The sequence below is a fragment of the Anabrus simplex genome, chromosome 8 (assembly GCF_040414725.1).
Source record: "Anabrus simplex isolate iqAnaSimp1 chromosome 8, ASM4041472v1, whole genome shotgun sequence".
Taxonomy (NCBI): domain Eukaryota; kingdom Metazoa; phylum Arthropoda; class Insecta; order Orthoptera; family Tettigoniidae; genus Anabrus; species Anabrus simplex.
Genome location: NC_090272.1, coordinates 94,142,213 through 94,169,054, shown reverse-complemented (window position 1 = coordinate 94,169,054; position 26,842 = coordinate 94,142,213). Strand labels below are relative to the sequence as shown.

General features: G+C 37.1%; 1 protein-coding gene across 1 annotated transcript; it reads left to right on the top strand.

The window, feature by feature from the left end:
- Positions 1-221: 221 nt before the first annotated feature.
- Positions 222-25,704, top strand: LOC136878839 (BTB/POZ domain-containing protein 2). The gene is made up of 5 exons (XM_067152367.2): positions 222-606; positions 699-835; positions 6,698-6,899; positions 13,353-13,518; positions 25,212-25,704. Exons 1-5 carry the CDS (start codon positions 493-495, stop codon positions 25,475-25,477), a joined length of 885 nt encoding a protein of 294 aa, XP_067008468.1. The 5' UTR covers positions 222-492; the 3' UTR covers positions 25,478-25,704.
- The last annotated feature ends 1,138 nt before the right edge of the window (positions 25,705-26,842 follow it).

Sequence of the window (26,842 nt, the reverse complement as noted above, 5' to 3'; positions counted from 1 at the left end):
ATTGGTGCGAGGTTGATACAACATGCGTTAAAATGTAAACGTAATATCATTCGGAATGTTGTAGTTTCGTTTACATTTTATATTGCATGCATGACATTTGTTTTTCCTGCCATAAAAACATTTCACACTTTTCGCATCAATACTATGAACAGTTAACCATAGGATATCCAGCCCACTTAACGGGAAAGAACATTGTGAACAGTGGTTTGGCTGTGGTTCCCCGTGGGTTATCGGTTTCGGTTAGCAGGCAGTTCGACCAGACTTGGTCGAGAACACGAGAAGAAATCGCGTGATGTGGTGTTAACCTCTTATATTCTTTGGTTCAGTGTCGAATTTGCAAAGTCGTGTTATGTGTTGAGCGGTGTAGAAGTTATTTATAGCATAGTATTTTGATGGAGCTTGGTGTACGGCTTTTGGTGTGTCTTGCAGTTTCTCGTAGTGAGCTTTGTTAGAACACGCTCGTTTCAATTCAATATTAAGTTAATACAAACAATGGAAGAAAGAGATAGCATAACAGGTTCTACTATGGAAGAAAGAGCTCAAAGCTTGCTTGATACTGGTTTGGGAAGTGATTGCAAATTTGTTGTTGGCGATGATAAAAATAAAGTGAGGTTAAAAACGTTTCATACGTATGCTTTTTACTTCTGTTACCAACATTGTAGACTTCGCCTGATGTTAAAATCTTTATCTTATTTCAGGTGATCATCGATGCTTCCAAAGCATTCCTGATTCGCGCTAGCCCTGTGTTCGAGCGCATGTTCTTCAGCCAGTTTCAAGTAACGGAGCCAATTGAAGTACCTGACATAGAGCCGGATGTATTTAAAACAATGCTGAGGTTAGTTTCTTGTAAGCGAAGTGTTAAACGATGGACTGTTCAGTCCAATTATTTCCTTCATTAGCACCTGCTTTAACCCTCGACCTCAGTCGTGAATATTTCGCATACAACTACACCGCAATTTTTTTTACATATTTATTCCTTAATAAATCATAAATGGCAACAGGTTTACAAATTGTAGTTTCACCGCTGTGAAAATTATCTGTTCATATTTCACTCAAGATTCACATAAAAATTTGCACATATGGACATAAATCATAATAGCTGAAGGTACCATAGTCCCTTCCTGAAAACTATATTGTAATTGAATTTTATACAGGACTCGCTGATGTTAAGTTAAAATTGATGCAGAAAAAAATCTCCGAACTCAGAGTGACCATAGGCTACTCGGTCACCTTACACACACTGCGGACACATCTTACTTGAACATTCCAAACAAATTGTAACTTTGCACTTGTGACACACAAGTAGCTTGCCTTCCTCTTTTTTTTTTTTTTTTTTTTTTTTTTGACAAATTCGACACGTCTTCCTTACATCCCTCAGCAGTTTTGTCCTTCTGGTCCAGGTCTTCAGTGAAATATACTTTGATTACAACAACTCGACCATTAGAAAATTGCAGTTCTCATGGAATGTGTTTGTTAACTATTCTTTCTTGCAGTGAAGGTTCAACCAGTAGTTTCATGAGAGCTTTTGTGAAGTTCATCCTGCTAAGTACAGTTCTCTCCTTGAAGGACTGGTGAAGGATATATGCGTTGATAAGTCTTTGCTGGCGAGACCTAGTGTTTATGGTGCACTGTGTCTTCTGGTATGAGCTAGAGTCATTTTGTTACTTTCATTTTCATTGATCTGTCTCAGTCTTATCCTTGGCTTTGGCAGTATGAAAGTGAATGAGGTATGAGTGATGCTAGTAATGCCATTCCTTACGCAGCCAGTCCCTGTTATGAATGGTGTGGTGCATGAGTTTCAGTGGGCTTGGCAGACTGTTATGTGTTAGTAACTTATGGCTGATTGAGGAAAGCAACAGGAAACTACTTCACTCATTTCCCTAGTATGCCTCTTCAGTGATGCCTAGGCCATCTATGACAGCTAACAGTAGAGCTGTTGAGGATCCAGCTAACCTTCGGGCTGAAGACAACGTACGTACATACGTACGTACGTACGTATGTACATACATACATACATACATACATACATACATACATACATACATACAACACTCATATCAAGGACACGAGAAAAAACAGCCATGGACCAGTGCTGTGTACGGCAGTTTGAACAAGTATCAACACCATCTTTTGTGTTATAATAGTGGGCTAGGCCTATATTATCAAGATTTTCCTGTTTCCACGTCATCTTCTCTGGAGTGATGCATTGTTGATATTAGTATCACCACTCTTCCCTTTTTAGACACATAGAAAAGTAGTATAATGTCTTTGGTGATTGTATACAATATTGTTTCATCTCTACGTTTCTGCAACAGCAAGAAAGATGCAGGAATTTCTTTTCAGTTCTTTTTCATGGTCCCCACTACGGTTTAACCATTCTTCCACAGTAAATCCGCAAGTTTGGTTGAAATATACCAGTTATTAGCGGTAATGTTTTGATAAAGTAAAGTCGTGCCCTTATCCCGAGGTGGTGTAGCTCTTCAGGCGCATCCCGAATGGAGGTGAGCTGCATGTACCATTTCAACCACATACCTTCGCTCCTGCCATTCTTAAATTTCTGGCAGTAGCAGGAATCGAACTGGGGCCCACAAAGACGGCAGCTAATAACACTAACTGTTATGCTACGGAAGCAGACAATATTGGTTGCTACCTGCAATCGGCTTGTACCACCTCAGAACAGCCTAAGTAGGAACAGCATACTTCTTCTCGTCTTGGGGAAGTCCTCTTCCATCAGTACCTTTCCTGCAGTAAAGGTAAATGTTGAACCCAGTTGGTCTTAAAATCGGTGAGACATTGAAGCTTCAGACCATACTTTGCTGGTTTGGAAGGAATATACATTTTAAATTAACAGCACCCTTTGAGCATTCCATCTACAGTAGTATTAGTCCCTAGAGTATAGGATCTCTGCGAATTTTTTTCTGTAAATTGTTTGTTAGAGCAGCAGGTTGATCAGAAATCTTTTGTAACTCCCTGTCATCAGGGTTATCAAATCTGAGAGTTGAGAATTACAGCAAACTTTGCTGATAACATTTTGATATGAAAATTATCACGACTTGTCCCGTCTGTACAGAGGAGAGAGCGAATGTCTTCATTATTTGATTTGAATACTGCAGGGTAGATAAAAGGCCAAGAGACCTTGTCATTCAACATAATGTACAACATCTCAATTCTATCTTTTCCGTATTTAAGTATTTTTTTCTGAATGTTTTCCAGTTTTTTATTTCTACTCACAAATATTTCATTCAACATGTCATCACTGAAAATATAACCCCAAGCAACGAGTGGGACAACTTGAGTATGTCTTCTTAGTTCGGGACAAAGTGCTGGGATCTTCATTATATTGTGAGCTGGAATTCTTATATTTCTGTTTGGTTCCACTGCCAACCACTTGGATCTATTTCTGCCATAAAAATATTTCCTGTCATTTATCATTTCACTTTCTGATTCTCCTTTGGCTATCTTCTCTCTACTTTCACAGGACTGTGAGTCATGTTCACTATGTATAGAATCACCGTCCTCTTCATCAGAAATATCTAAGTCAGATACATCACTTCCTAGATTATCGATAATTTTTTAAACCTTTTCATCAAAATTTGGATCATTGTATTCACATGCATTGGGTCAGGGTCACCTGAATAGTTCACCAGTTACTGTTATCAACAAAGACAGAAAACAAATAAATACAACAAATGCAAAAAATGTTCAGTTTGTCACTGACTTACACACTCACGGTCGTGTGGTCGAATGGCTAAACAGACATTGATTAATATTTGAGATACAAATTAAATTTTAAATTATGGGTAAAGTACTGTACATAATTGGGTAGGTGAGAGATTAATTTAAATTTGAATTAATTAAAAATGTTGAAGTGTAATAAGTTTAGATTTCCAGCTGGCATGTTTTCTGAATTCTTATCTGTGAGGAAGATAACATAACTCTAAATAGCATTATTTTCAAATATTTGTGAAGGACAATGAGGTGATTCTCAGTTAGAGTAAGTTATCAAATGTGTCAGTGATGTCCTACAAAATAAAGTCAAATTTACAAAGAACTTGGCAGTACGAGCCCACTTATCTGCATGATGTTGCACCCCCTCTGGCCTGGTTGCATGCACTGAGCTCTCCTGAGGCAAGCTGGCCCACAACTGTTGTAACTGGTCCTTAATATCCTAGATACTGGCACTAGTACGGAGTTGATGTCTGAGCTGGTCCCACACATGCTATCAGGGACAGTTCTGGGAATCTAGATTGCCACACAAGTACCTGAACATCACGCAGATAGTTCATAGAGACACATGCTGTGTTTGGGCGAGCATTGTCCTGTTGCAAAATGTTATCACGATACTGTCGCATAAGAGGTAACGCATGAGGACACAGGATGTCTGTGACGAACCGTTGTGCTGTCAGAATTCCCTCAGTCATTACCAGCTGTGACCTAAAGTCATACCCAGTGGCTCCCCACACAATGTCGCCAGGAGTATCACCTCTGTGCCTCTCCAAAGCATTGGAAGAATGGGACATCTCCCTAGGTCACTGCCATACTTGCAGATAATGGTCATCAGGGGTAGTGCAGAACTGTGATTAACTTTACAAATAAAAATGTCTTATATTGTCCTCCTTTAGATTACAAAGAACATCTATATTGGATGGGATAATATCTATACATGTTTCAGCCTTTCTAAAGGCTATCCTCAGTAGAAACTGAAATATTACATTTATGCAAACAAATAAAAATGTGTGTAATTAAAATACAATGATCATGATTAACATACCGGTATTAAAAAACATAATAAAAACATGTAGAGGTAGAAATAATTCCTCTCATCTAAAAACTCATTTGGTTGACATAATACTTGCTAATCCTTTTAAAAGTGGAAATCTGTGTTGTGCAGCATAGTGAGACAGTCAGTAAGGAGATAATGAGTGTGCATCATTCATAAGAAGGCTGTCGTCTCGAGTGGTACGACCTTGTCGGTGTCGTGTCTCTATTGACACTCATTATACCCCTATTGAAGGTCTCGCTACACTGCACAACACAGATTTGCACTTTTAAAAGGATTACCCAGTTTTGTGTCAACCAAATGAGTTTTTAGATAAGAGGAATTCTATATACCTCTACATGTTTTTATTATGTTTTTTAATATGTTCATCATGTTGATTGTGTTAATTCCATACATTTTTATTTGTTTGTATAAATGTAATATTTGAGTTTCTACTGAGGATGGCCTTTAGATAGGCTGAAACATGTATAGATATTATCCCATCTAATATAGAAGGAGGACAATATAAGACTTTTTTTTATTTGTAAAGTGATAACCGTCAAAACGGAATGAGATTTACAACATGCAATGAACTGCGATTCATCGCTGAATGCAGTGTGATGCCATTCATCAGCAGTCCATGCTTCCCAGTAATGGCACCACTCCAAACGCTGCCATTTATGTTGTGATGTTACCGGCAGCCTATGCATGGGATGGTAATTCCCCAGTCCGGCTTCTGCTAGTCTCCGACCAATGGTGCGGGATGAAACAGAATATTGCAGGGAGTCCATTACTTGTTCTCGGATGGCAAGTGCAGATGTGAAGGTGTTATAATGTTCTGGGTGCTCGATACGGCGATCCTCCCTTGAAGTGATCAGACATGATCAACTGGAACCTTGACAACGAGCATGCCTGCCCATACATTCCTGTGCAGTCCAGCATCGGGCCACTGTCACATCCTAATACTCCACAAATCTGGATATTGCACAATTCGACCAGCCGGCCAAATGGAGACCTGCAATGAGGTCCCTTTCAAACTTTTGTCAGATGCTGATAACGCTGTCTTACACGAGTATGTGGCATCTCTGTGTCCTTCACAGTGATCACTCAACATCTGATGCTGTTCATGCCCCTTATATACCCTACCAGGCCTGGTAACAGCACTAAACATGAACAACACTAATGCATTCTGGTGGTTGTTCTACCTGTCGCAGAAAAGTTACATTGACATCCGACCATTTCTGGGCGTTTCCACTTTTTATTAATTTCTTTTTTTTGTCGGGCAGTGTACACTCTAATTGTGGTCTTACCAGAGACGTATATGCCCTCTCCTTTACATCCTTACTACAACCCATAACCTTTATTTACAATCCCGTTTAGGCCTATATGGTGATCCACTTGAGAAACTTTCACCCCATCAACTCAGTAAATAAAACTTAGAGGACTCTTCCACTTGGTGAAACTCACAACTTGACTTAATCATCCCATTTACTGTCATACCATTGCCTGCTGTCCATCTCACATCATTGTTTATTGAGGTCTTTTTTGCAATTGCTCACAATCTTGAATCTTATTTATTAGTCTGTGTAGTATAACATCATCTGAAAAAAGCCTTATCTCTGATTCCAGTTCTTTACTCACATCATTTATAAGAAAACATAAAGGTCCAATAATACTGCCTTGAGGAATTCCCCTCATGTTGACTACCTTCAACTCCATTTTTTATAGGAGCTAGGATTATAATATTTCTTTGTTGCATAGACCACTGCAGGAATGTCAACCTAACATACTATAGCTATCTTTGTATACTAAGGCAGAACTTATGACACAGCTAAGCATTTTTAAAACAAAATTGTGGTGTATTTTACTGGAGACATAAACGTGATTATTTTTATGTAAGAAACAAGTTCCCATGCTGTGATTTTTGTATTCTCACAGATTTATTTATGGGTGTAAATGGTCATTTGAGTCCAATGACCAGGCTGTGAAGTTGTGCTATGCTGCCAATAAATATATGATTGCTGAGCTGCTAGCTCGCTGTGAGGAATACCTCTGGCCCAATAATGTGGAGAATGTGTGGACAGCCCTTCTTGTCGCTAACCTGTACTCCCTCGAGAAGCTCAGAAATGCTGCCATTCAGGTAATTGAAATAATATTCCTTATATAATCGAAATGGTACACCGTAAGTGAGAGAATACACTTCTGAAGAGAGGATGCTAGAGCAGAGGAGAGAATTAAACTGAGAAGCAGAAATTAATTCCTTAAAATAGCAAAGATGTAGAACATGAAGACCTGAGATCGATGGGAGTTCAACTGTGAAGATGGTGGGTGGGGGAATATGTGAGTTTGTCCTCATACTTTAGTGTTTTTATGTTTAACTTTCTCTGCTTCCTATTGCTCTCTCTTTATAGACAGAAAGAGACAAGAAAGGCAACATTAGGATAAACACAATGACAGGTCGTTGTGAGAATTGCGAACAGCAGAAAGATGAGGGAAGGATAAACATGTTAAAAAAAAAAAAAACACTGACACATCTTCATATAGTACTCTCTTGAAGAAGACATGAGCTTGTTTGGGGCTGACAAGAAATATATGTAGAAGAACTGTGATTGATGAGACAGCCTATGCATTTCCCCTCTTTCTCTTCCTCTCTCTTTCTATATGGACCTCTCTTTGCATTTGTCCTGTTATGTGTTGCTTTTCATGTTTCTGTCTTGCTATATATTACGTGATTTGTCACCTGTTCATTCCCTTTCCGGTACTTAGATTGACCTTTTCTGCTATTGTGTTCATCTGGTGTTTGTAGTCTTTTACCACCTGTATTCATCTTCATCTTTTTGTCTCTTCCATTTTTTGTGTTTATCTGGCTTTCTTCTTGTCCTACACACACTTGCCACTCCAAGGCTGAAGATCTGTCACGATGCTCCCTCAGTGAGTGATAAAGCTTGGAGGCAGAAGCAAGCTCATTGGGGGCTGAGTAGTGATGAATGTAGGACTGCATTTGGTGAGTAGAGAGCCTATCTAATGTAGGGTGATGATATATAAAGAGTGAGGAGACTGTTGTTGTACTTTTATGTTTTCTCTTTTGTCCTTGTCTTCCCTTTCTGCTGCTACCTCTTCCTCTATGGACTGCTATTGTGTTCATCCTAACATGTGTTCCTTTTCATGTACCTATCTTTCTAAATATATTACTTGATTTGTCACTTTTTTTATTTTCTTCCTTCAGGTATTTATTCTCACACTTTCATTGTTCCTTTTCAGTTATGCATATGAAATCAGGTATGTTCTTTTTCTCCTTATATGTTTGTCTTGTGTTCTGAGTTTTCTAATACCTGTTAAATTTCCCCTCTTTTGTATTTGTATGATTCTCTCCTTATTTCACCTTTTCCGATAGTAGTTGCCTCGTTGGGTCAGTGCTTGGTCATGATTCTAGGATTTGGGGTCATTCCTGACCAAGGTATTCAATTATGAGAGCGAAAGGGTTGTGAAGATTTATGGTGCACTCAACATCCATACATAGAAATTACTCAGCCATAGGAATTGCTCATGATTATAATACTGCTAATACTTATTGATGGGATAATTACAGTAAATACAAAATAATTGCTTATTCAATTATATAAATTTATGTGATTATTTTTTCCAGTAGATTATTTTTTCAATGATTATTTTGAATGGGGTTTCCAAATAACCTAGTACATAATACATAATATGATAAATACAATGAGAGGTCTGAATAGGAAGAGAGAGCAAGAGGCTTTCTCATCAATCACAGTTCTTCTTCATCTCTTCCTTGTCAGCCCCCAACAAGATCATGTCTTCTTCAAGACAGCAGTGTAAGAAGATGTGTGTGTTTTTTTTCATGTTTGTCCTTGCCTCATGGAATAGTGTGTGTTTTCCAAATAATCTAATGAAAAGTGATCCAAATGTTGTCTGTCATTAACTCATCAATCTCATCACAGGGAAATTACCATTCTCCATTCCCTTACAGGAAGTGTGTGGGTGGGACAATCGGTCTCTGATAAGCCTTCCAAAAATAATACAAAATCATGCTCCACACATGTGAATGCACTCAGATGTCATTACTTGAAATGCATACATTAATGTATTGCATCATGTGCCCATACAATTACGCACAGCTCACTAAATTTATCAAGTCATAAATTTAAATTCACCAGAATTTTCTCTAAATGGCAGAGTCGCTAGTCGCTGCCTTTGAAATTCTGTTGCCTAAATTACTTCAAAATGACTCCAGATCGCTAGAGTTGGCAACACATGATGATGATATTTTGTGATAATGGTTATTTCCCCAGCCAAGAACATGTGTAAATAGTCAATACAAATCAATAAGGGATGAAAACGATGACAGAAAAGATGGTGGTATTACCGTTTAAAGAATAATTACAGCTTAATCAGAGGGAAAAATGGAAGTTATCAGCGAAAGAAAGACAAGGGCCATGAACTTGGTATCAAGAAAAGGTTCGCGTATTCTACTTTCATTATATTGTCAGAAGACATTTATGTAAAAGGAACTTTATTATACAGATAAGACAGTTCATTCACTCATTTAGTTTCAACATTTGGAGAGTCATTTGAAAAATAAAAATAAAAGATTAATTTCTATTTTTCATAATAGTTCATCTATCATTGTTTATTATTTTAATTTCCGTGTTGATGAATGACTTCTCCTATACAAAGAGTTTAACTATTACCTTATTTCAACCGATTATCCATCCGACACTCTTAAACCGAAAACTTTATTCATCGTAATCTATAATCTTCATTTCCGTATTGACAATTGCACAATTAAAAATAGGAGAGGATTTCCACCAATCAATACTTATTTATTGCATACATTAAACTACAGGACCGGTTTCGACCTCATATTCAAGGTCATCTTCAGCTGAACCATATATACATATTAATATAATGAAGCTTTGATTAAGATTGTGGTGTTGAAGGAATGCCATATGATGATGATGTACATTTAGTTACATACAAATGGGGCACGTCTTAGCGTGAGCTGGCGTATATGTCATTCTGTGCAATATTGCAACTGTATGTCTAAAATGTTGAAGGTCTTAAAACTAGTGTATAAAACACGTCTTTTCCTAAACTAACTTATATATATGTACAAGATAAAAACAATACATAAAAACACTTCATGTACATGAACATTCGTTCTTGCTTGGTGGTCAATACATCGACTAACTTCCGTATTTAAGTCTTATTAGTCTTGGTAGTACATTACAAGCTCGCATGTCAAACACAACTCAGCTACACCAACAACAATTAACATAACATCATTGCACAGCTACAAATGGGAAAGGAGCCACTACTTTGAAACCAATGTCACCCAAATTTACGGACGCCAATAAGAAAACATGAATTGGTTCTTATAAAAGGGCAACACACACAGCAGAGCTGAACATATTTTACTTGAATTTCATCCATACATTTGGCACCCTTTTTAAATTGAAAGTGTTTTATCTCATATACGCACAGGAAGACAAAACTTTTATCCATGCAATTTTACAAACTCTAAGAATAGCAGCTGAAGTGTACAACTGTGAATAAGACTTAAATACGGAAGTTAGTCGATGTATTGACCACCAAGCAAGAACGAATGTTCATGTACATGAAGTGTTTTTATGTATTGTTTTTATCTTGTACATATATATAAGTTAGTTTAGGAAAAGACGTGTTTTATACACTAGTTTTAAGACCTTCAACATTTTAGACATACAGTTGCAATATTGCACAGAATGACATATACGCCAGCTCACGCTAAGACGTGCCCCATTTGTATGTAACTAAATGTACATCATCATCATATGGCATTCCTTCAACACCACAATCTTAATCAAAGCTTCATTATATTAATATGTATATATGGTTCAGCTGAAGATGACCTTGAATATGAGGTCGAAACCGGTCCTGTAGTTTAATGTATGCAATAAATAAGTATTGATTGGTGGAAATCCTCTCCTATTTTTAACTTTATTCATGACGTACCTGATTATTCTATGCGATACAACTAAATGCTATTTGAAACTCATTCAATTATTCAAAGTATTAGTTTATCCGATCACTACTAGTGTTGCACCTTATGGTCAAGTGCACCATTTGTGATTGAAGTTCACCTTGAACCATTTTGCATTTAACCCTCAATTCAAAATTCCAATTATCAAAGTTGAACGAGGGAGACATACCTGCCAACTTTTACGGTTTTTCCGTAAAGTTTACGGAAATTGCAGCATTTTACAGTTTTACGGATGGACAGTGTCATTTTACGACTTTGCGGACAAAAATTTGAAATGTTAATATTAGATAATTGCTCCACTTCATATAATAATGTTTGCGTGGGTCGAAGCACACTCGGTCTTGGTCGAAGGCAAGGCAAGTCCACGATATTCGATAAATCATTCTCTGATATGATTGGTATTTTTTATTGTGTGATGTTTGTGTCGTTATTGGAATTGAATTTAAAGCCAGGATAACAGTTCTTCCGTGTGAATCTTAGGTTAAAATTATAAAATCCTTTTAATCACAACCACCTACTCAATACATTATATAATATTATATAATTATATATATATAATATTATATAATGTATTGAGTAGGTGGTTGTGATTAAAAGGATTTTATAATTTTAATATATTGTCCTCAATACGGTTCTATTATGAGATTAATTACATGAATCTTAGGTGTCGACAGGCTCTGCTGTGCAAATTCTTTGTTCTGTTCTGTTCCGTTCGCTTGTGATTTAACCTATATTCTTTGACCATGTGATTGTTGTTCTTGGTTGTCCTTTTGAGGTTATGACATATTTTAATGAAGGGTTTGAGTTTTTTTTGTTGTAACTTCATGCTTCACATTTCCTGTATTTGTTGGACTAATTACACTTGTTCCAGTGACTGGGCATACTGCTATTAGAAAAGCCCGTTAAATTATAAAGAATAATAATAATAATTACATTCGTTCCACGTGTGTATGTTTTTTACCATGTGCATATTCTTCGTTCACAAGGTTGGCGTCCTGTTCATTTAATGGTTTTAAGACTTTCTGTGCTTTGCCATGTTTTAATGAAGTGTTTGACTGCCTTGAGTGTTTATGTTATAATTTTATGTGACGTTCAGTGATCCAGGTTCCTTTCGATGTTTCAATGGATATAGGGAAAGAAAGGGAGAGGAAGACCTAGGATGACGTATCTGGACGACATCAAGAAGAGGTCAGGTTGTGACAATTACATGGAAGTGAAATGAACAGCCAATGAAAGAAGAGAGTGGTTGCATCGACAAGGCATTAGCCTTTAGAATATTGATTGATATTCCTATTATAGATTATCATGAATAAATCCAACAAGAAACAGTATTTCCAGACATATAAAGAATCATATTCTGTTAATTTTCCATGCATACTAAAATCAAGAAAGGGAGAAAAATTTGCCTTTTGCACGGTATGTGGGTGTGATATTAATATTGCACATGGTGGAAGAAACGATTTAAGTGATCATGTGAAGTGCGGTAAACACATAAGTTACCTTAAATCGAAGGAAGATAACAAGAAAATCAACACCTTTTACTTTCTTTTTGGTGGAACATAATGTGCCTTTAAGTGCGGCTGATCATGCTGGTGCTTTATTTAAGAAGATGTTTCCCGTATCAGAAGTTGCAAAGAAATACAGTTGTGGTCGCACGAAAACGGCATGCATTGTAAATAAAATGGCAAAAATGCATCATCTGATGTTGTTAAGTGCCTTCAGAACGGACCATTTTCTTTGGCAATGGATGGAAGCAATGATACAAATGCCAAGTTGTATCCTATTGATGTTACATTCTACGATATTCCACAGGAAAAAGTAGTAAGCAGTGTGCTATCCATACCAGCGTTAGAGGGGGAGTCAACAGGGCTAGACCAAATAAACCAAATAAAATAAAGAATGTCGTATGGCTTTTTGTGCCGGGAGTGTCCGAGGACATGTTCAGCTCGCCAGGTACAGGTCTTTTGATTCGACTCCTGTAGGTAACCTGCGCGTCATGATGAGGATGAAATGATGATGAAGACAACACATACACCCAGCCCCCATGCCAGCGAAATTAACCAATGATGGTTAAAATTCCTGACCCTCCCAGGAATTGAACCCGGAACCCCTGTGATCAAAGGCCAGCACGCTAACCATTTAGCCATGGAGCCGGACAATTTGTATGTAATAGGCATCCGAGAACTGCTCATTTTGTAATCTTCCTCAAAATTCATGTTGTTCAGATGTTTATTTATATAGCCTTTTGGTTCTCTCAAGATTCCAGGATGTGACTGCTAAAATTGTAGGAACAGAGACCACCTTCATAGTTTATGTTAGCTGCATGGGGAGACTGATAACTGTGGATCAGGTAGGAAAACTCCAGTCGCCCTGATAAAAGAATAGTGAACGTGTTATTGGAAATGTTGACAACCTGTACTTTAGGTACAAAAAATGTTGACACGTCCCAACTCATAAAAAGAACTTCATAGTATGTAATTTGACAGACCATGGAATCTTCATCTGGCAGGTTTTACAAATGTGTGTTTCTTTTTCTTTTTTTTTTTCCAGATCATCCACGATAATTCATATGCTATAGTGGAGAATCCTGACGTTGCTAACATAACTCAGAATTGTCTCCTGACAATTGTTAAAGGGCGTATCCTCAGAATTCATACTGAGGTGTTGGTCTTCCGGATGTGTGTTCAGTGGGCCACTGCCAGATGTGAGGAGAAAGGTTTGTTAATTGAATCTCTCTCTTGTGATTTAAAGAAAATGAAACTATAATTGAATTTATTTAGAGGACTTGAAAGATTTGAGGTGTACCGAGCTCGATAGCTGCAGTCGCTTAAGTGCAGCCGGTATCCAGTATTCGGGAGATAGTGGGTTCGAACCCCACTGTCGGCAGCCCTGAAGATGGTTTTCCGTGATTTCCCATTTTCACACTAGGCAAATGCTGGGGCCTTTGATTAAGGCCACGGCCGCCTCCTTCCCAGTCCTAGCCCTTTCCTGCCCCAACGTCGCCATAAGACCTGTCTGTGTCGGTGCGACATAAAGTCAATTAAAAAAAAACATTTGAGGTGTGACTAAAAAAAAATTTACTGTTAGGTTCTTCAGTCTGTCAAAACTAATTTATGAATAAATCAGTTTGGAAACTACCTGAAAATGAAAACTTGAAAAAATAAACAACTTAAGTTAATTTATAATATTTTTAAGAATCTAACCGTTATAAATTAACTAAGTTGAAACTGAAAAGAAATAGCTTCAAATATCACAAAATGAAGCAAATAATCATAAATGTTCACTTTTACGTGGGCGGGAGACTCCCGATTTTCGACAGTTTTCCCCCCTCCTGTTTATTCTATTATTTCTCCCGGTTTTAGCTTACTTTTTGGTGACCTTCAAACATTCATTTTCAAATCTCCCCATTTCAACTTTGTACGCCAGAAATGTGCACGAATGTGCGATGTCTATTGAAACCTATATATCGCGACGCGTATATCGATTGTCAATAATCTCTTGTTCTCTCCTGTTATGTTCGTGTTCGTTCACATCAGTCTAGTCGATTCTAGAGACTAGTTGCTAGATTTAGAGTCTTCTTTAGTAATTTAGGAACATAATTTCAAAGATAGCGACTAATGACTTCTAGAGATTTTAGGAGCTATTTAGAGACAATTCTGGCAAATTTTATTGTATTACTTGATAAAAATAGTATTGCGCTTTGCATATTCGCCCGGGTACGTGATGCAATATATTAATCTCTGCATTTGCTAAGTAATGGCATCTTACTGCACGACAGATTTACACGTGTGGAGCATGTGCTGGTGACAGCCAGTATTTCAAAAACCTCTCACACAACAATACTAAAGAGCTTGTAAACTTTGGACAACTCAACATTTAATAACTTATACCACATTTTGAATGCCCTTTTCAACTAGTAAACCAACATCTGAACACTAACAACAGAAGCACACCATCAACATAGAATATTGTTCAACAGAAGAAGATAATCAATGACATTTCAGCAGTCCTCATAAAAAAAATTTAAATCAACTATTCAATATAAGTTCTCGAGCAGAATTACAACATGAAATTAATGTCTTTCTGTGCTAGGCACACTATCAACACGGAATATTGCTCAACAGATGAAGATTGTCTAATGACATTTCAACAGCCTCATTTAGTTGGTCTCCAATAAACTGTTCAACATAGGTGCTCATGTAGAACTACGGCATAAATACGTCTATAATACCAATATAGATGGTCCGTTATTGGACATTATAAATTTTCCAGCTAACTCATTCCTGGTTGCCAGCGTTTCGCCCCCGTGTGCCAGGCTGGGCTCATCAGTTGGTACCTAGCACACCCACCAAGACGCTGGATAGTGCATACCGTGCAGGCCACTGCGTAGGCTAATTGTAGCCACCGGCAGTGCCAATGCACTATGAGAGACATTGTCTGATTATCAAAAATTGATGCCTGCTTGGCCATCAGATGATGTAGATGCTGGAAAATTTATAATGTCCAATAACGGACCATTTATATTGGTATTATAAATTTACTCATTCGGAACAATTATTTCCGATTCCCTATGGGAATCGGGATCTACATCATCTGATGGCCAAGCAGGCATCAATTTTTGATAATCAGACAATGTCTCTCATAGTGCATTGGCACTGCCGGTGGCTACAATTAGCCTACGCAGTGGCCTGCACGGTATGCACTATCCAGAGTCTTGGTGGGTGTGCTAGGTACCAACTGATGAGCCTAGCCTGGCACACGGGGGCGAAACTCTGGCAACCAGGAATGAGTTAGCTGGAAAATTTATAATGTCCAATAACGGACCATTTATATTGGTATTATAAATTTACTCATTCAGGACAAATATTTCAGATTCCCTATGGGAATGAACATCTATATCATCTGATGGCCAAGCAGGCATCAATTTTTGTAATGAGACAAGGTCTCTTAGTGCATTGGCACTGCTGGTGGCTCCAATTAGCCTACGCAGTTGCCTCCACGGTATGCACTAGCCAGCGTATTGGTAGGTGTGCTAGGTACCAACTGATGAGCCCACCCTAGCACACGAGGGCGAGACGCTGGCAACCAAGAATGAGTTGGCTGGAAAATTTATAATGTCCAATAACGGACCATTTATATTGGTATTATTAAGTGGTATGTTCCGAGCTGTCAGCGGAGAGATGGCATGGAATGACATTAGTAGACGAATAAGTTTGAGTGGCGTTTATAAACGTAGGAAAGATCACAATATGAAGATAAAGTTGGAATTCAAGAGGACAAACTGGGGCAAATATTCATTTATAGGAAGGGGAGTTAGGGATTGGAATAACTTACCAAGGGAGACATTCAATAAATTTCCAATTTCTTTGAAATCATTTATGAAAAGGCTAGGAAAGCAACAGATAGGGAATCTGCCATCTGGGCGACTGCCCTAAATGCAGATCAGTATTCATTCATTCGGGGGTATCAAGGAAGAAAGGAGAAATGTTAGGGGAAAGTTTACCAACAAAATTGAGCAAGATAGTCAAAGAAATCAGAAACTATTATACAGAGTAATAATATCGAGAAGAATAAATCAAGAAAATATCAATGCATTAGAGAGAGAAGATGGATCCATAGTACATGATGAAAAGGGTCTTCAGGGGCCTATTCCACAAAAGTATGGTCTTGCGCATTACAAATTACTAGTGCGGGTTCTTGTAATGTATGGAGTTGTACATTTCTGTTCCACAAAAGATTGAAAGTCTCTTGTATATTACCAGTGAATTGTTACAAGTTTTACAAGTGACGACATATCAATAAACGTACTACGTCATAGCATGAATTAGCTGTTTATCTTCGTATTCCATTCATTGAATTAGGTTATGCTTGCCTCATTTATCGTAATATCGTATTTTAAGGTAACTTATGCAGCAAAGATTCAAAGAACTAATATTCCTGTGAATTTGTTAATGCTACGATGTTATTTTGCAGTTTATATCTTTGATGATAGGAAATTACTCCGTTATTATCACCCATTCTCTTTTCCATGATCCTCGCATATGGTCTGTCATTAGGAATCAATTGTCGCTAATAACTATATTTGGCTGCCAAACTTAATTTTTATGAAATTGCAAACTCTGCATGAATTGTTAAAATGATTTCAAGAGAAACAAAGTTATTCATTTTGAAGGAAATAGAAAGAAGTGCATTCAGCGAGAGTCTGAAAAAACAAGACAAAATAAATGGTTGGATGGAAATATTTGACTTGGGAAAAGCTCATGGAGCTTTTGAGGGGAAAACTTGGATTTATGTAAGAGATATTCTGCTCATTAATGATTCCAGGAATATCCTTCTTGGAACATGTTTTTCAGTATTTTCAGGCCAACGAACAATTTGAGGAAATTTCATATCTTTTATTGCAGCTACTATAGAATGTATTGACCTACAGACCGAAGATTTTGCCATCCCATGCACATCTGCAATACCATGGTACTGACCACCATTTCCTAGCCAATGTAGTGTTTTTAGTAACTGTTGTTTAGCAGAGAGAGATTTATTTCTGTTCGTAGGATGTTTTAACCTATGCCCAATATCTATCAAAAGTTCTTCCACTTGTATTGTGCTTAACCTAAAACATTCATTGTATTGAAAAACAGTGTTAAACTGGAAGTTTATTCTTTGCCCTGTACAGACGGTAGTTTCATTTTCATCACCATCACTATCACTACTGCTAGAACACATATTTATCAAAATGTATCTGTAATAAGCATATTTAAAGAGCACTAGCACATTTACGTATTAATGTCCTTTCACTGGTAGAGAATACTTCCCAGTTCACTAGTAAGTTACAAGTACTAGTACTTTCGTGGAACACACCCATAAAAATTCACTGGTGATTTGTAAGTATGGAGTAGTAAAGTACAACTGTAGAAAATTCTTTTGTGAACAGAAAATCTGGAATTTGTACTAGTTACTAGAGAATTTACTTGTAATGTACAAGACCATACTTTTGTGGAATAGGCCCCAGCAGGTGATGGAAAAATATTTTGAAAATCTTTATAATGAAGATGACTGCTCGAAGGAAGGAGATAAAAAAATGGAAATACTAGATGGTGAAAAAGACAAGAACCCAATAACATGGTTGGAACTTGAAAGGGCAGTGAAAGCAGTGACCATAGATAAAGCAAGTGGAAAGACAAATTCAATGCTGATATGATTAAGGCAGCAGGAAGCATTGGACTACAGTGGTTATACTGAACCCTCAATACCATATGGAAGGACGAAAGGATACCTCAAGATTGGCAACAAGGAAGCATTGTACCATTATTGAAAAAAGGAAATAGGAAGAAATGTGAAAATTATAGAGATATAACCCTTATTATCACTTGGGCTAAAAATAATGGAGAAAGTCATAGACAAAAGACTGAAGGATATAATAGAAACAGAGTTAGAGGAAGAACAATATGGTCTTAGACCGAATAGATCAACAATAGACTTGATATTTACAGTGCAAATGATAATGGAAAAAACATGTGGAAAGGAACAAGGAAATCATCTTCATATTTTTGGATTTGGAAAAAGCTTATGATACAGTTAAGAGAAAACATGTATGTGAATGCCTACGGAAAAGGAATGTACCAAAATCATTAATTAACAAGATAAAAATGTTTTATCATGAGAGTGGTGACTCTGAAACATTTTATACCTACAAAAAAAGGTCTCAAGCAAGGAAGTGCACTGTCACCATTATTGTTTATTATATTGATGGATGAAATCATAAAACGTGTAAAACAGAGTATCAGTAGTGAGGAAGTGAATGCTTTGGTATTTGCAGATGATGTGGTGATTTGGGGAATGGGAGAAAAGGTAGTACAAAGGAGATTGGACATTTGGAATGAAATCTGAAGGAGTTTGGAATGGTGATTAGTAAAAAGAAAGCTGTAGTCATGCACTGTGGAATAGAGAAAAAGAGAAGCCAAGTGATCATAGATGGAGAACGGTTAGAGAATGTAGAACAGTTTACATATCTGGGTAGCATTATTAATGGAAGTAATGAAATCAACCCCAAAATTAATAACAGACTAAGTAAAGGTACAACATTTTATCATCAAATCAGAGAGCTTTTATGGGATGACAGAGTACTCAAGAGAACGGTAACATTATATAAACAGTATTTCATACCAATTGTAACATACGGACTAGAAATGCTGGTAACCAATAAGAGACAAGATAGTAAGATCTAAGCAGTAGAAATGAAATTTTTAAGAACATTGGTTAAAAAGACAAGAAGAGATAGAATTCAAAATATTAAAATCATAGAAGAGCTAAATATAGAACCGTTAGTACAGAACATACAGAAAGCATGACTGAGATGGTTCGGACATGTAAAAAGAATGTGAAAGGAACGGGTAGCAAGAAGGGAATTGGAAAGAGAAATTAAGGGAAAGAGACCAGTTGGAAGACCGAGAAGAAGGTGGATGGATCAGATTTGGAAGGATATTCGAGAAGCTGGATTGGATGTGGTGGAAGTAATGGAGCAGGAAAAGTGGAAGGATGGAAAGGAGTAGAGGAGGCTTGTTAATCACACCCAGGCGACTGGAGTGGGACACTGATGATGAAGATGATGATAATGATGATGACTCCTGTATTGCACAAGACATGTAGAATAAACAATTGTATCTCCTGATTTCTCTTGATTTTTTCTGATTTTCATATCAAAATCTCCTGATTTTTGGTTTTGTAAAGTTGGCAGGTATTGAACCCTTTTAGATCCTTCGTAGGATATCTACCTTCCTTACCTATTAGCAAATCAGCATGAGATCTTTCTCTTAGGTCGTCTATGGGTTCTTTGTCACTTGCTTAGGTAAGAGGTGGATTTTAGTAATTTAAACTATCTACTAAATGTGAGGAGTCGAGTCAAAAGAAATCGACATTTATTTGTTATTGATGATGAGGTCGAAGAAACTCATGTCCTAAACAATGACCTACCGGGCGAGTTGACCATGCGGTTAGGAGCGCTCAGCTGTGAGCTCGCAGCTGGGATATAGTGGGTTCGAATCCCACTGTCAGCAGCCCTGAAGATGGTTTTCCGTGTTTTCTCCACATCACACAAATGCTGGGGCTGTACCTTAATTAAGGCCATGGCTGCTTCCTTCCCATTCCTAGGCCTTTCCCGTCCCATCGTCGCCATAAGACCTATCTGTGCCGGTGCTATGTAAAGCAAAATAGCAAAAACAATGAACTCATTCTTGTCCATAAAAAAAAAAAGAGAGAGAGATACTGGCTTTGGCGACCTTAACTCAACTGCCTGAGGGGCATCCTTACTAGAAACCACTGTCTTAATTTAAGAATGAAATAAAGTAAGTCTGGAGATCCCTAAGATCGGTTTCCATGTGAGACTGCATCTGCCATCATAATGATTCATGATGATCCAGCCCCCATAGCACAAGGTTTGGACTCTTGGTATAATTAAGGCAGTCCAATTGGTATGTGCCACACAGTGGTTGTATGGCATGGACCCTTAATTGAATCGATGTGACCTGCGACTGTCATGGACCGACATCTAACTTTGTGATTTACGTTAAAGTCATTATGGATGATGACCGCAAGGAAAATGATGCCATAATAGCAGATGGCCCTAAATCTAAGTCACTGAGGTTGATGACCCCATGACCATCCAAATTTCTAAGCTGAAGGCTGAACACAATTACATTACAGTTGTTGATGACCAAGGTTTCCACATTAATAAATCCCCCAGCACATCTGATGCTTAACAAATCAAAATTAAAAAATGATAACAACAACAGCAGCAGCAAACGCTCACAACACTTGTGGCAATAAAGTTCCTCTGCCATCGGACATGTCCCCTTAATCGTTACGTTAATAAGTTGAGATTTCCCAGCAAATAAAACTCAGATTTTCAGAATACATTTTCAAATTAGTCACTTGGTTTTAAGCTCTATTCTCAAAATACAATTTCACTGAATTTAATAAATTAAGTAATCTCATAATCCTAATTAACAACAAATTTTATGTACCCTGGACGAGTAGTTTCTTTACAATCCCTAGTTATTTAATTAAAGTATTGTTTTATGCTAATACTTTTCTTCATCGCCGCTGAAATTGGGATACATTGTCATAATTACCAGTACTATTTATTTAATTCATGACGTCACTCAACAAGCATATATTATAACACTAACAAGGATTAAGAAACTAGCTGGGATAATCCTAACATTAAATTTGCACACAATGCAAAATTAACAATCCATGTCACATCACTTTATGACATTCAAATGAAACTTTGTACAACCCTCAAATAATATCAGACATCATCACTACTGATTCTCAAATTTTGACATCCCTGAGAATGGTTATTTCCAACATATTGTACCATCATCTCATTTCCATCGCTTCGAAGACGAATTCAAGTTTCTAAAAATGAGTCTCTTCTAAATGATGAAATCTAATTCCAAACATTTTACCATAAATGACAAATCTCAGTTACAATTAGTTTCTTTCTAGCAGCAAGCTGGCTCCACCACCTACAGCTGGCTGGAGTAATGGACACACTAGATCTTCCCCTGATATCTCTAGACAAAACACATGTTATTTTGACTGGCGTCAAATAAAATAAAAAAACTCTCCTCACTGGCAATTCAGATGAAATATAATTCTTGACCCACATAGATGATGTGAAGAGATTTAATTAAAGACGTCACTCAAATATTCTTATCCATCATGGTCCTACGGTTTCACGTGGAATCCTAACTATGGATTGACCCTATTCCTATCTCAATAAATTACACAAAATAACTCCTAGGTTTTCCTACACTGAACATCCCAACATCAATACTGCAGGTTTTCAACAACCTGATCCACAATTCTTCATTCCTTCCCAATTTTGCAAGACTTGAAACCCTCGCTATCACAAGTTCTCTACACGACAATAATATGGAATCTCTCTCTTGGGTGACCCATAGTGCTGTTACATAAAACACTGTAACAACTAACCTTTTCTCCTCGCATATCTGAACTAATATTTCCAAACTGAAACTAACATCTTGACTTACAAAAATGTTACCATTATTTTCCTCTTATCAATTCTACACAGATTTCAACAGACTTTGGAATAGCAATCCCCTGTAACAAATTTTATCGGTCTCACCTCGTAACTTCACTTGACAAAATTTATGTCGCCGAACACGGCCAGCTCTAAATGAATAACCACGGATTATGCTTACATGAATTTCATCTTTACACCGAACAGAATTTTATGATAAATTAATGTCTTAACTTTGGCAAACCACAAATATAGAAAATAAACGTACAGAAATGATACTTTGCTTTAGACATTATATACATTTCTTAACTATCAAATATACTACTCTACAACACTTCACATGCTAGTTTCGTGACTTTCCCCGATTATCCAAGGAACAAAAAAATTACCTTTTGTCATATTTCTCTGACATTTTCGCAAAAGAAAAGGGTGACCAAAATGCGTCACGGACACACACACACAAATGGTGACATGAAATAAATAAAAGCAATTTATAAATGTGTTAATTCACATACCTGTAGTTGTACGTCGTCTCCCATCATTACAGGCTCACCAGCCTCTCACTCTTTATTTAGCCATCTCGACAGATAGTGGCTTTACAAAACATATTTTTCCCTTCTTTGTCATTTCATTCACCTGAAAATAATGACATAAAACAGAAAATGCCCTTCACACGTTCTCTTCCTCGCGAACCAAACACGATCGTCAAGACACCGATCCGTACACGCAAGCGAAGTTAAATAAATACTATGGGTTAATTCAGTTGCAGGACTTCAGCATTATAATGACCGTCTGTTGCCTTGATATGAGTTTACATGACGGTTCCACATGGAAATACCATTCACTTGACTTACAATTTTTCTCCACTTGGAGATATTATACAGCCGCCTTTGGCCAAACTACCCTCCTATGTGGACTTAGTCTACACAACCGATTTTTACTGTTCTGAGTAGCATGCGGTCAATTCAAATTCTCTGAACACAATCCGGGATTGCAAAATGGCACACTGTTCTTTTATAACATTTACTCCCATTCTCATGCCTTCTGCATTTACTGCCAAAATTTTACAGACTTTTTCCTACGCCATAAAGATGTACTGATGGCAGATCATGACGTAACACCTAGTTGTTTAGTTTAGTAGCGGTGTTGATGACAAGCATTTAGGTTTCTCTTGACCAACTGAATGGTTAAATTACCTCATAAGATAGGCACTATATTTGGTCGATGTAACAGAGTTCGAACGAACAGAAGCGTTTTTCAGCAAATTTCTTTCGGGAGCTATTTAGTAGCCTAAAATCTTTACCATTAATAACCAAATTGTTTCACTTACAATTACAATTTCCTAATGTTTACTACAGCAGTTTTGTTGCCAACTCTTCCTAAAATGTACTTTTTATTAGAAAAAAATAGTCCGACATATCCATGCCCCTTCTACATGTGCGGGTGACTTAATTTCTTTAGCGTGAGAATGAGAACCACCACCTGTTCCTCCACGTGCCGTCGCTGGTCAGAGGTAAAAAAATGTAGCTAGAGCTCATGACTTGGAATTTATATGGGATCTCGTGTAATGACTAGGACTCTGGCTCCTTATGACACAAAGGTCATGGGTTCAGTATGTACATACATACATACATACATACATACATACATACATACATACATACATACAAACATGATTTTGGTCATTTTGGGCATCTTTATCACCCTTTCTTCACCCAGCCCTCCCATGGCGATGGGGAATGAACTTGGACTTAAACGGCATCTGTGTCACTATTCTCTTCAGCAACTCCGAAAACTATGGAGTTCATGCTAACATTGGTTGTTTTTTAAATTATTTTACAATCATGTCGCCCCTGTCCCTCCCCAGGGGTATCTTACCCTCACAGTCATCATAATAATCATGAATTCCTTCCAGCAAGCCGGGTAGGATGTTAATAAAGGATTTTAAAAACCCACATACTTATATACAGTGACCTTGATTTGATTTATAATAGGATGAAGTTGTTCGATATCCTGTATTTTCATTTGTATCCTTTGATGTTCCCTTTTTAATGCACTGACATTTACTTAAGGGATTCATGAACGGTGCACCCATCAGGATCCTTGCGATTCTCTGGATGCAATAAATACAGTAAAAGTACTTACCAAAAAGAATTTGAAAAAATTATTCCATACCGGTTTTATTGGGAAAAACTTAACATATTTTACATTTTAAAATAATACATTCACAAATTAACATGGATGTCCTTTCATAATGTACCTTACTCAGTATATTTCTCATAGGGTGCTTCACAATCAACAACAAGCACATTTTCTAAATTTTCAATTTATAAAGTTATATTATTTGTCACTCAGAATTAATATATTTATGTGCTGAGAATTGGTGTTCCACATCAACTGAGGAAACTGGACAATACTTCAGCTTTGGAAGAAGATTGATGGGAAATTCACCCTCAGCTCCATAATTCTTGCCTGACAAAATATCAGCAGCATGAGCAAACAAACACTTTAATCCTGTGTTCTTTTTAAGCACCATTTCCAACTTCTTCCAGACATGGTCTCCTGTGGTGCCTGGTGCTTCACCAAGCTTCTGCTATGCCCTGTTCAGAAGTTCAATTTGCTCATTGATGGTTTTCCTGTTGCTTTCAAGAGTAGTAATAGTGTCTGCAATGAAAGTAAAAAGTAAGTGGGCCTTAATATACACGAGGTTATTCTGAACGTTACATTCTTTCACAATTGCCTTAGCTTCTGTTATACAAACTGCATCATCCTCGAAAGCAGTTAGAAGTAATTTGATTTGACAAACTGTACCATCTTCGAAAGAAGTTAGAAGTCATTTGATTTCCTGAAAATGTTCCCTGAAGTAGTTGAGAGTCTTCATACATGTTCTCCAAGTGAGCTCAGATTGTGTAGGGAGAGAATTATCTGGAAGTTTTTGCCGAAAAGCTTGCACCTCTTAATGGAGGTTTTATGAAGACTTTCTTGACTGAGGAGATCGTTTGTATCGCAGGCATCTTATATGAAGCAGCATTTGCAATAGCTATAAGCACTTTGTCTTCTTTGCCAAAAATGCAGCAATGACCAATGCCACCATAGTTCAATATGGAGAGCATCGGACGTGGAATCCATTGGTTGTGGGTTCAGCTTTTACTGGTGTTTGGTTGGCCATTTTTATTCTGCATTTAACATCTCTTCAGCAAGTATTATATGTACTAAACACGTCCTAATAAGCTGAAAGTCTATTTCACATACTAAAGAAAACTATTTTGATTCATTTATTGACTGGTCTCCTAAAGAAATTTTCAGTAAGCTGTACATTATCTGGTGAAAGAATTCTTATTTGTGTTCAATTTGCACTTTTCCAGGCTTGGCAGTTAATGGACACCACCTGCGAAGTGAATTAGGAGAAATTTTGAAATACATTCGATTCCTTGCAATGGAGCCTGAAGAATTTGTCCTGGAAGTAGTGAGGACTGGAATTCTGATTGCAGAAGAATCTCTTAGCATTCTCAGTTTCCTAGTTACAGGAGGCAAAACTCCTCCCCCTTTTGGGCTCTGTCCAGTTAAAACAACAAGAATCAATGATTATTATTTAGAGGTAACATATGATGGATATATTGATGCATCATAGGCTGATTCTTGTAATTTTCTGTATTCCTTTTGTGAACTGTTTAGATTTGTTCTTCCTGCAGGAACTTTTGTTTCAGTTATGGACTTTATTTTGTTGTTATGTATGTGTGAATTCTGTGAGATAACTAGGAGCCTTATTTTTTTGTGAAATAAAATAGTAGATTTCATTGTTATAACTGACTCTATTTTGGCCCAGTATTTTGTGAAATAAATTGTCATACTGATCAATGTTCCTTGTGAAATCTTCCTAACCTACCTAATTTCATGATAAGGGGTTTCAGAAAGAACTTATACAATGTATCCTAGTTATTAAATCTTAGAACAAACAAAAGTACAAAATGTTATAAAAACAGTAGTAGTAGCTAATAAAAAATAATGTTTTAAATCGCTGATACCTCGAAATGAAGTTGTTTAGATCTGCCCTGTAATATGTCTTCATACATACTTGTGTACATATTGAATTACTTGTCTCCAGAGTACAAACCAAGCATAGTTTCAACATTATCAGTAGGGGCCGGATGTTTATGACCCAAATATGTTAGAAATATGACTTTAAACATTTTTGGTCACATTTTCAAAATCTTCAAAATCTTGCCACTGTTTAAATTAATATTATTGAAAATATACTTTTAAAATTGAGCACATTCAATAATGATAATAGTAATTAAGTAATAACATTAATGTTTATTATTGTATGTATGTATGTTCAGTCCGTCAGCGATGCCGCTGGTGGGATCCTCAATAGCTCTGCCATCAGCTGTCATAGATGGCCTAGGCATCACTCAAGAGGCGTACTAGGGAAGTGAGGAGTGAGGTAGTTTCTCATTTCTTTCCTCACCGAGTCAGAGTTGCTATTACATATCACTCTGCCAAGCCCACTGAAATGCATACACCAACCGACCCTATGAGCAACATTTTCACACCATTCCTAGCAGGGACTGGCTGCATCAGGATTGTTATTACTAGCATCACTCATACCTCAGTCACTTTCATATTGTCAAAGCCAAGGATAAGGCAGAGACAGATCTATGAAAGTGACAAAATTGCTCTAGCCTATACCAGAAGACATAGTGCACTGTAAACACTAGGTCCTGCCAGCAAAGGCATGTTTATTATTATATTTTGAATTTATTTAATTACTCAATCCAGAAGTAACTCTCGTCTCTTCACAGAATGAAATAAATCTCACATTTTGATGGGCGATCAGAAAGAATTACAATAGAAAATTACATACATTTTAAATTTTCAAATAGAAACAGTCTTCTATTTTCACGCAACATTGACTTGTAACGGGAAGAAGTCTGTTCAACATCACAGGATGTTCTTGGGACATATTTGAAATACAGTACGTCAAATCATTAGAGTT